This window comes from Labeo rohita, chromosome 25 (assembly GCF_022985175.1).
Source record: "Labeo rohita strain BAU-BD-2019 chromosome 25, IGBB_LRoh.1.0, whole genome shotgun sequence".
NCBI classification, from domain to species: Eukaryota; Metazoa; Chordata; class Actinopteri; order Cypriniformes; family Cyprinidae; genus Labeo; species Labeo rohita.
The window spans coordinates 11,429,875-11,443,140 of NC_066893.1; the positions used below are offsets into that span (position 1 = coordinate 11,429,875).

General features: G+C 35.0%; 2 protein-coding genes across 2 annotated transcripts; both read left to right on the forward strand.

Annotated features, from left to right (window-relative positions):
- The first annotated feature begins 634 nt into the window (after window positions 1-634).
- On the forward strand, window positions 635-5,915 carry si:ch211-106e7.2 (uncharacterized). Its single transcript, XM_051100297.1, has 3 exons — window positions 635-5,402; window positions 5,493-5,552; window positions 5,724-5,915. Exons 1-3 carry the CDS (start codon window positions 665-667, stop codon window positions 5,882-5,884), a joined length of 4,959 nt encoding a protein of 1,652 aa, XP_050956254.1. The 5' UTR covers window positions 635-664; the 3' UTR covers window positions 5,885-5,915.
- A 2,115-nt stretch (window positions 5,916-8,030) lies between these two features.
- Window positions 8,031-13,196, forward strand: amn1 (antagonist of mitotic exit network 1 homolog (S. cerevisiae)). Its single transcript, XM_051098972.1, has 7 exons — window positions 8,031-8,242; window positions 8,344-8,473; window positions 8,549-8,678; window positions 10,596-10,813; window positions 11,246-11,302; window positions 12,770-12,881; window positions 12,966-13,196. The coding sequence occupies exons 1-7, from the start codon at window positions 8,154-8,156 to the stop codon at window positions 13,037-13,039; spliced, it is 810 nt and encodes a 269-aa protein (XP_050954929.1). The 5' UTR covers window positions 8,031-8,153; the 3' UTR covers window positions 13,040-13,196.
- Window positions 13,197-13,266: the final 70 nt, after the last annotated feature.

Below are 13,266 nucleotides of genomic sequence, written 5' to 3' on the forward strand. Positions count from 1 at the left end.
GGGTGAGGAAATAAAACTCTGAACAGACACATACTTGCATACACATCTGTCTCGCATCTTATAACTAACAGTTATATTCCTTTTTATGCATGTAGAGTAATGTGTAACTTTAGACTTCGTAATACTAATGGTACTTGGTTTGAAAGTATTTTGTTACCCTAATGCTTTTCTTTTCTTTCTTTTTTTCAGAGATGTGATTATTCCACTCCCGCATTCTGTCTGGAGATCCAACTGAATGTTCAGTAGCATGCAAGCCAATTCACAGCATTCAGGACAACTGCAAAATTTACATGGACAAGGAGCTACACCTGGAGGCCGGACGAGCCAAAACTTTTACCAGCTATGTTTACCACCTCGTGCTGCAAATCCGTCATATCCCGGACAAACTGCCACTGGAAATTATTTCACCTGCTCAGGCCAACCGACAGCCAGTAACCAGAATTTGACTAGTAGCGTTCAAGCTACCAGAGACCCACAACTTGCACCAGAAAATAATCTTAATTCAAACCCTGCATTGCTGACAGGAAAACAGGACCCCCAAATTATTCTGTGGAACATGCCCTCTAATTGCAAGATATTTGTACCTGTTAACAATGTAAATCTACAAAGTGCTCTCAACAATAATGGACCACATTGTGCCTTCAATTCAACTAACGGTTTATACATGCAGCAGCAAGCTACCTCCTCGGCAGTTGGCCAAAATAATTTGCAACAGTTTACAAGAAGTCTTAACGAAGCTAGAATAAATGTGAACACTAGCAACCTTTATAGCAGACATCACTACGCAAATGCTCCTACAAAGAACCCAAGCTTGCCATCTGACCTAAACTATTGTCCCCCGACAGAAAACGCACATTATGGCCAAAGTAGTTTGGTTGGTGGACAACTTTACCAGTTGTTTGCTGAGAAATCAAATAATGTTAACATGCAAATGTATTCTACATGTGTACAGAACCTGCAACAGAATAACGCTGCTCAGAGAGCTGTTGCTGTTGTCACACCATTGTCTCCGATAGGAATAGCCCCCGTTAACGTATCGGACAGTTCTGCTAATGTGAAAATGAACGAAACGTCTGTGCAAGAAACCGTGTACCATCAGCCAAACATTCCACATTCTCTGGTGAACCAAACGGGAGAAACAAATGACCCAACAAGAGAGAATCAACGACAGTCAGCAGAGCCAAGGCTGAATAATGGACTTTGTAACCAAGTTGGAGCCAGAAGTCCAGTTTTGGCTGATAAATCAACCAGCCAAAGTTGCCACACAAGTTCACCACAGTTGGAAAGTGTGGTTGCAGAACAAACCAAGTCCGTTCCAACTCAAATGCAAAATGAACCAGCTGAAAAGACAAATCAAAACTGCACCATCACCGATAAGAAAACACTGGACTCCATTCCATTTATTGAATGGTCATTAGATCGATTGGCGGCCTTAATAGTTGTGGTTCAGCACATGGAAGACGGGAATCAGAATAAAACTGATCCTGGGAGGGACATCTTAAGGCTTTATTGGAATGGGGATCGTAGCAAGTTTTCTGAAGCTGTAGATAGTGGCATATATCAAAGTATAATGGAAGAAGTTTATGTCTATTCACCAATGAATGAGCCTGTGATACTAAGGCAAATGCACCATGATGCACGTAGCAAAGTCTTTGACGATTTTCATGTTTTAAATCACAACGAAGAGCCACCGAAGATGACATACAAGTCGTCTTGGTTGAATCTTAATGAAAACGTTGATGACATTGACAAGGAATGTGGTTATTCTTGGTTCTATAGATCTTCACAAAATGTCCCAGAACAAGAAGCACCAAGCAAATTGCAAGAAACCATTGAAAAGCCATCACTGATTAGGTATAAACAATTACCATCAGAGGTGGAGAACGTAGTACCAGCAAACAAACCAACACCAAACAATGAGAGTCTATGTGAAAATGTGCCTGTTTCATTTAATGGACAATCTCCATCTGTGCCTGACATCAACTGTTCACCAAAGCATGATTATCAGGTTGCAGGACTAACCAACAGTCAACCAATTATTACAAATTCTCTGGAGGCCACTGTTGTGAAGGGTTTGGATAAACAAGATGTCCCGAATGGAACGGCGAGTTCGGCTAACCAATTTGGAGCCAAGAGTGTTGTGTCGGCCAAATCAACTAGCCAAAGTGACTACACAAACTCGCCAAAGCCCATTCATGTGGTTGCAGAAGAACAGGAGATTGTTTTATCTTCTCAAATGCAAGTTGGATCCAGTGAAAAAATGCTTGGCAATGACTGTGTCATCCTTGATAAGAACGTGAGATGTGAGACCTTCCCGAAACCTGGTCAAGAACTGCCTGTGCACGTGAATGAAATGGAGACTAACAAGATGGATGCTTCAGCCGCTAAGATGAATGTTCTCCCTCATGAATCGGCTAGACCGTGCTTTGCTAATGAGATAAAAGAACGTAACGGTGTTGCATTTCCAGACAAGCACAAGGCGTCTTTGTTGAACACACCCCCAGTACTTGACAAAATCTCAACGGAAGAACAAATAAGAAGGCAGATGCTCGAGGGTAAGGCCAAAAATTCAGCATCCATGGTTCTAGCATCGCTCTCAGCCCGTTATAAATCATCTGTCGCTGAACATAATCAGATTACTGACAAAGTACGACAAGATAAACAAATATCCTTTGAGAATAGGAGTCGCGAACAATCTCCTGTTGCCTTGAATGCTCAGTCTCCACCAGTGATTGATAACTTGTCTCCTCTGCTTACTGAAGAGCAAACCAACTGTCAGCCAAATACTGTTAATCCACTGAAGGGCATGACAAATCTGGTGAAGACGTTGGAAAAACGAAATGCTTCTTTAAGAATGTATCAAAAATGTATAGAAAAACGTGTTGGTTTGAAAAAGCGTAAACAGTCATCTACAACGTCAAAAATGGACAGTTTTGGTAATCGTGTTGGAGCCAGTAGTCCCATCTTGATTGATGACTCGTCCAGCCAAAGTGACTGCACAATCGACACACCGACGCTTAGTCCTGATCCACAACCTTGTCTTTCTGTACAAACAAATGAACAGAAGATTAAGATGGATGGTTCATCTTCTGTTAAGCTTGATGTACTCACTCAGGAATTGGCCAAACAATGCTTTGCTGAAGATGAAGACATTGCTGCAACACCAAAGACTCCAACATTAAGGCTGGATGACCCTTTTTGTAATCGAGCCAATGATAAATCAGACAATGCAAATCCACCAAAACTTTATCCAGTGGTCACAGGACCATCTCAAACCCAAAATGAATTTGATGAAGAAATGCCTGAAATTGACTGTGTACTCCCAAATGAGACTCTAAGATGCGAGACCAATCCAAAACCTAGTCAAGAACGTCCTGTGAACATGAATGAAGAGGAAGATGTCGAGATGGATGCGTCAGCTTTTATTAAGATCAATGTTCTCACTCAGGAAGTGGCTAAGCAATGCTTTGCTGGTCAGTTAGTGCAGACTAGTGGATCAGTCAGCCCAGTTGACCATGCAAATCCACCGATGCTTCATCCTGTGCTTGCAGAACTATCTCGAGTGCAACCAGATGAAGAAATGCCTGAAATTGACTATGTACTCTCGGATAAGAGATGTGAGACAGATCCAAAACCTGGTCAAGAACTTACTGTGGAAATGAACGAAGGGGAGATTGTCAAGTTGGACACTTCAGCTTGTATGAAGATTAATGTCCTCCCTCATGATTTGGCTAAGCAATGCTTTGGTGTTCAAATGATGGAAGATGAAGACACTTTTGCACCACCAGAGAATTCACCCAAATCAACAAATGTACGGATAAACACAGGGAGGTTGGAAGAGACTGATGGAGCTAAAAGTCCAATGTTGACTGCTGGATCAGCGAGCAAAAGTAGCTGTGCAAGTCCACCAAAACTCAATCCTGTGATTGAAGAACCATCTCAAATGCAAAATAAGTTCAATGAAGTAATGCCTGAAATTGACTGTATGCTCAAATATGAGATCATAAAATCTGAGACTGATCCAAAAGCTAGTCAAGAACTTCCTGTGATCAAGAGTGAAGAGGTGACTGAGAAGATTGGCAGTTTAGACTCTATTAAGATCAACATTCTCCCTCACGGAATGGCTGAGCTATGGTTTGCCGGCGAGTCTGAAAATAAGGACTTTCAGAAAGACCTTGCAGTTCGTGTTTCCACTGACGACCAGGTGAAAGCTCAAGTCATGGAGCTCAAGTCAGAAAAAGAACCACTCCTAGAAGATGTGAAGCCAAAAGAGAGGATTGGTGATGGACTGTTGGAGTCTTACTGTTGTCTTGCTAAATGGTTTCAAAGTTTAGAATTTGGAAAAAACTCTTTGTGCACGTGCCAGATAAAAGCTGAGTTGAAGGAGAAAGAGATTAAAATTGAGGCCCACAGCACAAGTTTAGAGGTGCGGCCGACTACAGACAATCCAGGTGAATGCGAACAGGTGGAAACGGAAGATGCTGCTCTTGAAAGAACCGATGACTCTGAAGTCACAGACGATTCTGAAGACGAAAACCCATTGCTGTACGATCCTACTGCAGACAGGACAAAGATCATTAAGGACACTTCAAGTTCTGAAGAGGTGTCCAAGGTAGAGACTGAAACTTCAGAGCAGGAAATAAATGAACCGCCCACAAAATGTGCAACAAATGAAACGCCTATGAATGAGATGGAGCAAGACAACCCAGATCCTGATTTGAAGACTTCTATAAATGAGATTGAGCAAGATACCCCAGCTACTGTTTTGAAGACTAATACGGTATGTCTTGCACTGTTTGGCTCGTCTTCTGGAAAAAGAAACAAACTAAAGCTAAGTAAGAGAACAAAAGAGAAATTAAGTTGTGAAGAACCTCCAAAAACTCTTCAAGTAACTATAAGCTCTTACCAGAAGATTCAAGATAAGAGCAAGTCCGTGAAGCGCAAATCTGTGGAAGCAGATAATGATGATGATATGGATAGAAAAGAGAGAATACAAGGAGCATCCTTGCAAAACTTGGCTCGGCGTAAAACCTTGCCCTTGGATCCTGTTTCTGCACTCGACAAAAATGGACTTTCATCTACCTCAGTCAGAAAACCACTCAATCCAAGTGGTAATGTAAAGAGTGACGTCCGTTTGTCTGAAGGGAATAAGCGAAAGAGACCACATAAGCAGATAACGCAACAAATTTCTATGAACAAATTTATTATCAGAGGGAAGACCGTGCCAGCTAAATTATTGCATTCACCCGAGAATAGTAAATACGAGTTGGGGAACCCTTCTTTGATGCCACTGGATGAAGATTCTGCTTTGGAGTTCAAAGTATTGCCAGAGTCTTTTAACTTTGAAGATGGAGCTGAACTTAACTGCGCTCAAGCCGACAAGTCACAGAGTGCAAAAAATGGTAACTTCTGAGAATATATACTATTATTATTATTACTTTTTATGCTTTACCTAATGTGTACTTATAATTTCTTGTTCCTTTTTTCTTAAGGGATGTCCGATCAAGGCGAAGAAGCTAAAAGGATGAAAACTAGCCCTGTGCCAACCCAAGGTATTGAACACAAGATTCAAGTTGTTCACTTGAAATGTAACAAATTTGTATTAGACCACTTTTGAATAAGGATCAATGAAAATAATGGTAACAAAATTAAGTCCTGTATCTGCCTATCACATAACTTTGAATGGCACTCATCTAAATGGATTTGTGCTTGTCTATCTGCAGGTGTTTGGAGTTTCAGCCCCTTGAGGAAAAAGCACACTCAACCCATCCAGGCTGCCGATGTCTCGGGTTCCTGTAGCCTTTTCCAAGAGTTCAAGAGGAAATATCAAAAAAAGAAGGACACTGGCTCCAAGCAGAGCTTGAATTCCAGTGAAAAAGCTTGATTTTTTTTCTATTAAAATGACAGCAAATGGGCTTATTTTGTCATGTGTTTACTCCTTGTGAATGATAAATCTCAACTGATGCACATTGGAAGTGTGCAAATACATTTTTAGGGTGTACTTGAAGATTATTTGTGTTATATTATATATGCATCATTTGCACACTGGTCATCCAGTTCAACAGCTGCTACTCGTTCAGTATTTGTGTAACAGTTTTTATTACATTAACTACATTTCCGAAAAGAAATGTTTATGAAAGTTTTTTTTTTTTTTTTTTTTTTTTTTTTTTTTTTTTTTTTTTCCATTATTGTTATTCAGTATATTGTAGTGCTTTTATTTGGATTACACTGGTTTGTAAAAATTTGACAATCTATTTTTGTACAATTGTATAAGAGCTTTTAATAAAAACGGTTGGTTACAAATACATTTCATTTTGCTTCTGGTTTTTAAGCTCTGCTAAACCATGATTCACTGAGGTCAGTGATAAAACGAGTAAACATTATTTTAATAGTAACCATTTCAAGAAACGCCTTTGGTAATAGGTTAGATTACCAGAAACGGGCAATATTAAAACCTAGTAAACATAGTAATAAACCATGTTTTGAGGCTCTGGTGTTTTTATACAGCTTTTGTAAGTTAGCTTTAAATATTAAACTTTGACAGACATTAATGCAAAACAATTTAAAATGCGTTTACATTTAAAAAGAATGCATAAGAATAACAAAGAAAAGTATTTAAAATTAAAAAGTATAATTAGATGAAATTTTGTTCGATTCTTCGAACGCCTGTACTGTATTTGTATTATGGGAAAACGCCTCATTCACAAAGCACGATGTCTTAACTTTAAACCTAACTGTAAAATATTTGCTTCTGATTTGTTTTTACTTTTCTTATCACTTAAAAGAATTCCCTCCAACGGAAAAGCTATAAAAAACCTCAAATCTTCTATATAAAAAACACAAGTGTTAACTTTTGTGATATTTATTTTGTTTAAAATAAAGTAAAAGAAGGACTGTACAAAATTGTTCACAGATGTTACCCTGTAAATGTAGCTGTCAGCAGATATATTAATAGTGTTTGTGATAAATGTACTTTTTGTAATTAGAAGGTATTGAACATTTATTTTTCTATTGCCCTTATGCTATTTCATTTTGGACTGACTTTTAAATAGACATAACGAAGAAATTAAGCAAACCCCTTAATTTAGATTCTCATGATATTTTACTTTGTTTTCAAAACCCCTCTTTTTCTGATAAACAGGTTTATATTATAAATCTCTTAACTATCTTAGCAAAGTTTTATATTCACAAGTCAAAAGTAAGTCAGAAGAAACCATTATGTATTACATTTTGTAACACTGATCTTAAAATTAACCTTGAAACCCTCTCTAATGTGAGATCTCAAAATAAGAAACTCATAAAAACAAAACAAATTTTAAAGCTTTTCAAATTTATGTAACTGCCCTGGAATTTCTTTGTTTTTATTTTTTTTATTTATTTAAACTTTTTTTTATGTTTGTGTTCATTTTGTGTGTTTTCTCTTTCTGCTGTTATTTATTTATTTATTTGCAGTTGAATTTGCAGTTTGAAATGTGCAATGTTGCCTTGTCTTGTTGTTTGATGATGAAACAAAAACAAACAAACAAACAAAAAAAAAAAAAAAAAAAACATTACCAGAAAACAGCTTACTTAAGAAATGGACTAAAGCTAAGCCAAATTGTGAACATTTTATTAGAAAGAGAAAAGCTAAAAAGACTTATGAAGCACTGTCAATTTAATTTGGTTAATTAAATGTTTTAATTTTAATTTTTCTTTTATCCCTGGCATAGATCCTTTTTACTCATGTACATGCACTTGTTCTTTTGTGTGTGTTTTTTTTTTTTTATTATTCTCTCTGTATACTCTTTCTACTTCTGTTGTGAGATGTATATATTTGTATTAATATGTACATAATTGCAAAAAAAAAAAAACCACTTGTACTTGTTCTAATGTTTATGTGTATCTTTGATATATATATATATATATATATATATATATATATATATATTTTTTTTTTTTTGGTTTGTTTTTTTTTTTTTAATTATATATATATAAAAAAACAAAACCTCAAACCCTTATGTTTGTCGCGTATGAATGACGTATTACTACAAATGAGACCCGCCCACTCTGATACTCGAGAAGGAGTGAAAACAAAAACAACGTAGCGACGAAGATGCTAGATAGAAAGTTTACGCTGTGGTTGAATTAAAAAACAAAATGAACGTATATTACATATGATATCTTCGCAGTTAGCTTTAAAAAGGTGTATAAACAGCACTGTACGCGACCGAAACATGGCTACCATAGATTCCCTTATGAGCTTGTGAGTAACGTTTTTATTGAGTGTTTAACGCGATTGACACTGTTCATTCTGTTCATTTTATAGCATATATGGTGATAATAAACATGTTTTTGTGCACACAGGTGTGCTTTTAGTGTTGCTCAGCGTTCTGATGACTATGATGAGATCAGGATGTTGCCTGCTGCCGTTAAAGACAGATTATTACGAATAATGATGTCTTATGGCACGGTCACCGACTCCAACATCAGTCAGGTAACGCGTCCCCATCCCAAGAGCATTTGTGATGATGATAATATCTAATGCTCATGTGTCTGATTTGTGTTTCAGCTCGTGCACAGTGGAACTCACACACTGGATCTGCAGAACTGCAAGGTGTCAGACTCTGCGCTTCAGCAAATCCACTGCCCACAGTTGAGGACAATACTGTTAAGAGGCTGTGCAGATATCACATCTGAGGGTATTATTTTAACACAGTAGTGCTGTTTATGGTGGTTCATTTGTGATAGTAAATAGTTGGCAAATTAACAAATGTTTTTATTGTTAAGTAAAAGTATTAAAAATGTTTTCGGTAAATTTAATAAAGCAGAAATGAAACAAAATATAAATATTAGATATTATAAGTAAAAGCTGAAAATAATAATACATTCAAAATATTAATACATTCTATAATAGAATTTAAATAGTACTAAAATAACAAAGATTAACTGAAGAATCAACAATCAACTATTAATAAATTTATTTATAAATGAATAAATTGGTATTTAGAGTAAATGCACTAATTGAACAGTAAGATTTTTAACATTTTTTAAAGAAGTCTCTTCTGCTCACCAAGCCTGCATTTATGTATTCCAGAGTACACCAAAAATGGAACAATTGTGAAATATTTTACTATTTAAAGTAACCGTTTTCTATTTGAATATATTTTTAAAAGTAATTTATTCCTGTGATTTCAAAGCTGAATTTTCAGCATCATTACTCCAGTCATATGATTCTATAGAAATCGTTCTAATAATCTGATTTGCTGATTAAAAAAAAAACATGTTATTATTATATTTAAAAACAGCTGATTTTTTTCAGGTTTCTTTGATGAATAGAAAGTACAGAAGAACAGCATTTATTTGAAATAGAAATCTTTTGTAACATTATAAATGTGTTTAACATCACTTTTGATCAATTTAAAGCATCCTTGCTAAATAAAAGTATTTTTATAATTTCTTTCCCAAAAACAAAACAAAAAAATTATACTGACTCCAAGGTTTTGAATGGTATAGTGTTTAATGTTACAAAAGCTTTTTATTTCAGATGAATGCTGATCTTTGGATCTTTCTATGTCAAAGAATCCTTTTAAATGTTTTAAATATTGATAATAAAAAATGTTTCTTGAACAGCAAATCAGCATATAAGAAAGATTTCTGAAGGATCGTGTGACACTGAAGACTGGAGTAATGATGCTGAAAGTGTAGCTTTGATCACAGGAATAAATGACATTTTAAAATATATTCAAATAGAAAAGTTATTTTAAATAGTAAAAATATTTTAAAATGTTACTGTTTTTGCTGTCCTTTGTATCAAGTAAATGTAAATGCTTGGTGAGCAGAAAAGACTTAAAAAATGTTAAAAATCTTACAGTTTAAAAACTTTTGACTGGTAGTGTAATAACAGTGTCCCCATGGTTAAACCTGAAAATATTAGAGGATTAATTATTAATAATATTTTTAATTTTATGAAACATTAGTTAAGCTAGTTATACTCAACTTTATTAATCATGATCAACTGGAAAAGGTCACTAATAATTGGATAGAAATCTATCTAGAGCTAAATGCATATATTTAGTATTTTAAAATATATGTAAACATTAGAAATATTGCATTAAATTGATCAAAAGTGACAAATATATTAAGCAGCACAACTGTCAACAATGATAATGTTTAAATGTTTCTTGAGCAGCAAATCAGCTATTAAAATGATTTCTGAAGGATCATGTGACACTGAAGACTGGAGTAATGATGCTGAAAAAATGTAGCTTTGATCACAGGAATAGATTACATTTTAAAGTATAATAAAACTGTTATTTTAAATATTAAATATATTTCAGTTTTACTGTATTTTTAGTACTGTATTTTAAAGAGACGTCTTTCAAAAGTATTATAAAACCTTCCAACCAATATATACTAAAAATGAAAGTACACTTATTACTTGACTAATAATGAAACAGAAAAGCAATTGTCAGGCTCTCTTATTATCAGTTTACCCGTTATCTTCGAATTTAACACTCACACTATACATTTTAGACTTAAATATATATATGATTGCACTGTTGGTCAAATTAAATTGTTCACGACTTCAACTTTTGCTGTATTTCTCTTTCTCCAAGGTCTAGAGGTGCTGGCATCCCGGTCCCCCTATCTTCAGGTAGTCGATCTCACAGGCTGCACGGCTGTAACAGATTCAGGGATTCAAGCTCTGGCGCGACACTGCAAATGTTTAGAAGTGGTTTCCCTGCGTGGCTGCACTGCTCTCAGTGACAGAGCCCTACTGGAGCTGGGGGAGAACTGCAGGATGCTGCACAGCATTTACTTCTCTGGGACAGAGGTAATTTACCTTGCTTTGGAAGCATATTGTACACTACCCAGTCAGAGGTCTGGAATAATTAGGATTTTTAAATGTTTTTGAAAAAAGTCTCTTCAAATCAACATAATAGAATGATTTTTAAAGGATCATGTGACACTGAAGGCTGGAGTAATGATGCTGAAAATTCAGCTTTGCACCACAGGAATAAATTACATTTTAAAATAGATCCATATATAAATCAGTTATTTGATAATGTAATAATATTTTACAATATTACTTTTTTATTCTATGTTTAATCAAATAAATGCAGCCTTGGTGAGCATTAGAGTGCTATTTCAAAAACATAAAAAGTCATAATTATTCCAAACTTTGACTGGTAATGCATATACCAAAATCAATTTTTTTTTTTTTTTCACCAAATATTTACTACCTGTACATTCACGCTATTTAAAGGTAACTGATCAAGGAGTCATTGGACTTGCAACTGGAGTTTGTTCACACAGCCTAAAGGTACAACATACTCATTTTAAATTTTTCATTAAGACCATTTTAATATTGTATTATTATTATTAGTGGGGTCAAAAGTAGCGTGTTAACGCAGTCAATTAGTTTTTCCAAATTAACGGCGTTAAAAATATTTAACGGTGGTCAGGGTTAGGGTTGGCCACCCCGCTCACAATTGCTGCTTCTGTCTCTTTTTTTCTTGACAAGAAGTGCGTTTATTTAGTCGCAGAACGTCTTTACGACCACATCAAATTTCAGATGAGCACTCCACGGCACCTGTTCTTCTGTAGAACAACACTGAACTGTGGTCTAATAAGATCTTTTGACCCTGGACCACAAAACCAGTCTTAAGTAGTATGGGTATATTTGTAGCAATTGGCAAAAATATATTGTATGGGTCAAAATGATACATTTTTCCTTTATATCAAAAAGTCATTAGGATATTAATTAAAGATCATGTTCCGTGAAGATATTTTGTATGTTTTGTACCGTAAATATAACTCAGTTTTTGATTAGTAATATGTATTGCTAAGAACTTCATTCGGACAACTTTAAAGGTGATTTTCTCAATATTTAGATTAGTTTTTTAATAATTTTTTGCACCCTCAGATTCCAGATTTTCAAATAGTTGTATACATTAGCTTTCAGATGATGTATAAATCTCAGTTTCACAAAATTGACCCTTATGACTGGTTTTGTGGTCCAGGGTCACTTGAGACAGTAAAAACGAATTTACCTGTCCTGTCAGCCATTATACTGTACTTGTGGCCCATGCGCTTTTCAGTTGTGCACACAAATACGGTGGCACATGCTGTACCCTGTATAATTTCATATTAAAGTGCGAATGAAAATACGAGCATGCGCGTCAGATCCGTGTCACGTTCAGCAGCGGAAGCTCTTAAAGTTATAGCAGCCAAATAAGCTAATAACCCATTGCTGTGATGTCTGTTAATTTAAGAACAAAAGAAAAAAAGAGGAAATCAATAACTTTTGTAGCTTTAATGATTCATCTATATTTAATTTAGTATTTAGTGTTTGATAACTTAATTCCAATTCTGTATTTTCCTACATTCTGAAGGGCACAGGTAAATAATGGATTTTAGTTTAATAAATGTTAAAATCGATAGCTCTCAGTTATACAGTAATGTTGAATGGCTATAGTCAATGGCTAAATATTAAGAAAAAAAAGAACAATTTCCTAAAGACATCCAGAAATTGATAATATTCGGTCAATATTATGACTGAATCAGTAATATTCAGTCATAAAAAACATACCGTCTTAATGTTGTTTTTGCATTAATCTGAAGACTGAATGTGAAATTATTGCAATATAAAAGTATATTTAAAAACTTTAAAGTTAGGTGAGACTGATAACAATTAATCAGGATTAATAAAAAAAAATACAATTAGTAATTTTTTTAAAATGATAAACAACACTAATTATTATTTTGCATGAATGATTTCTTGTTACAGGAGTTACAGATGATACGATGTCGCAATCTGACTGATGTTGCTGTGACTGCTGTTCTTGCAAACTGCGCCAACATCAGAATTTTTAATTTCCATGGATGTCCCCTGATTACAGGTACTCACATGGACCCTAATATAAAATGCAACATACATTTTGTCTAAAAATGAAGTTTCAGTGCATCTATGCATCTCTTAATAGATAAATCAAGGGAGGCACTACAAAACCTTATTGGCCCCAACAAGATCCAACAAGTGTCCTGGACTGTGTACTGACATGACTAATGATCACCTACGGTACATCAACTACAGCACATCAACTTTATTATTGTAAATGTAATGCACTTATCAAGGAAGATAAGCATCATCCTTGTCAGATTTACTAAACAAATCGTCAGTGTTTGGTTAAAAAAAAAGAAGATAAAATCAATGCATTTTTACAGCTTTTTCGTGTTTGCATTGTAATTTAATTGCATTATGTAATTTAATATTTATGAATATAT

Coding starts and splice junctions, on each gene's coding strand:
- si:ch211-106e7.2 (XM_051100297.1), top strand. CDS start 665: ATGCAGCAGCAAGCTACCTCCTCGGCAGTTGGCCAAAATAATTTGCAA. Junction 5,403..5,492: donor GTCACAGAGTGCAAAAAATG/GTAACTTCTGAG, acceptor TTTTTTCTTAAG/GGATGTCCGATCAAGGCGAA. Junction 5,553..5,723: donor TAGCCCTGTGCCAACCCAAG/GTATTGAACACA, acceptor GTCTATCTGCAG/GTGTTTGGAGTTTCAGCCCC.
- amn1 (XM_051098972.1), top strand. CDS start 8,154: ATGATATCTTCGCAGTTAGCTTTAAAAAGGTGTATAAACAGCACTGTA. Junction 10,814..11,245: donor TTTACTTCTCTGGGACAGAG/GTAATTTACCTT, acceptor CGCTATTTAAAG/GTAACTGATCAAGGAGTCAT. Junction 11,303..12,769: donor TTTGTTCACACAGCCTAAAG/GTACAACATACT, acceptor TTCTTGTTACAG/GAGTTACAGATGATACGATG.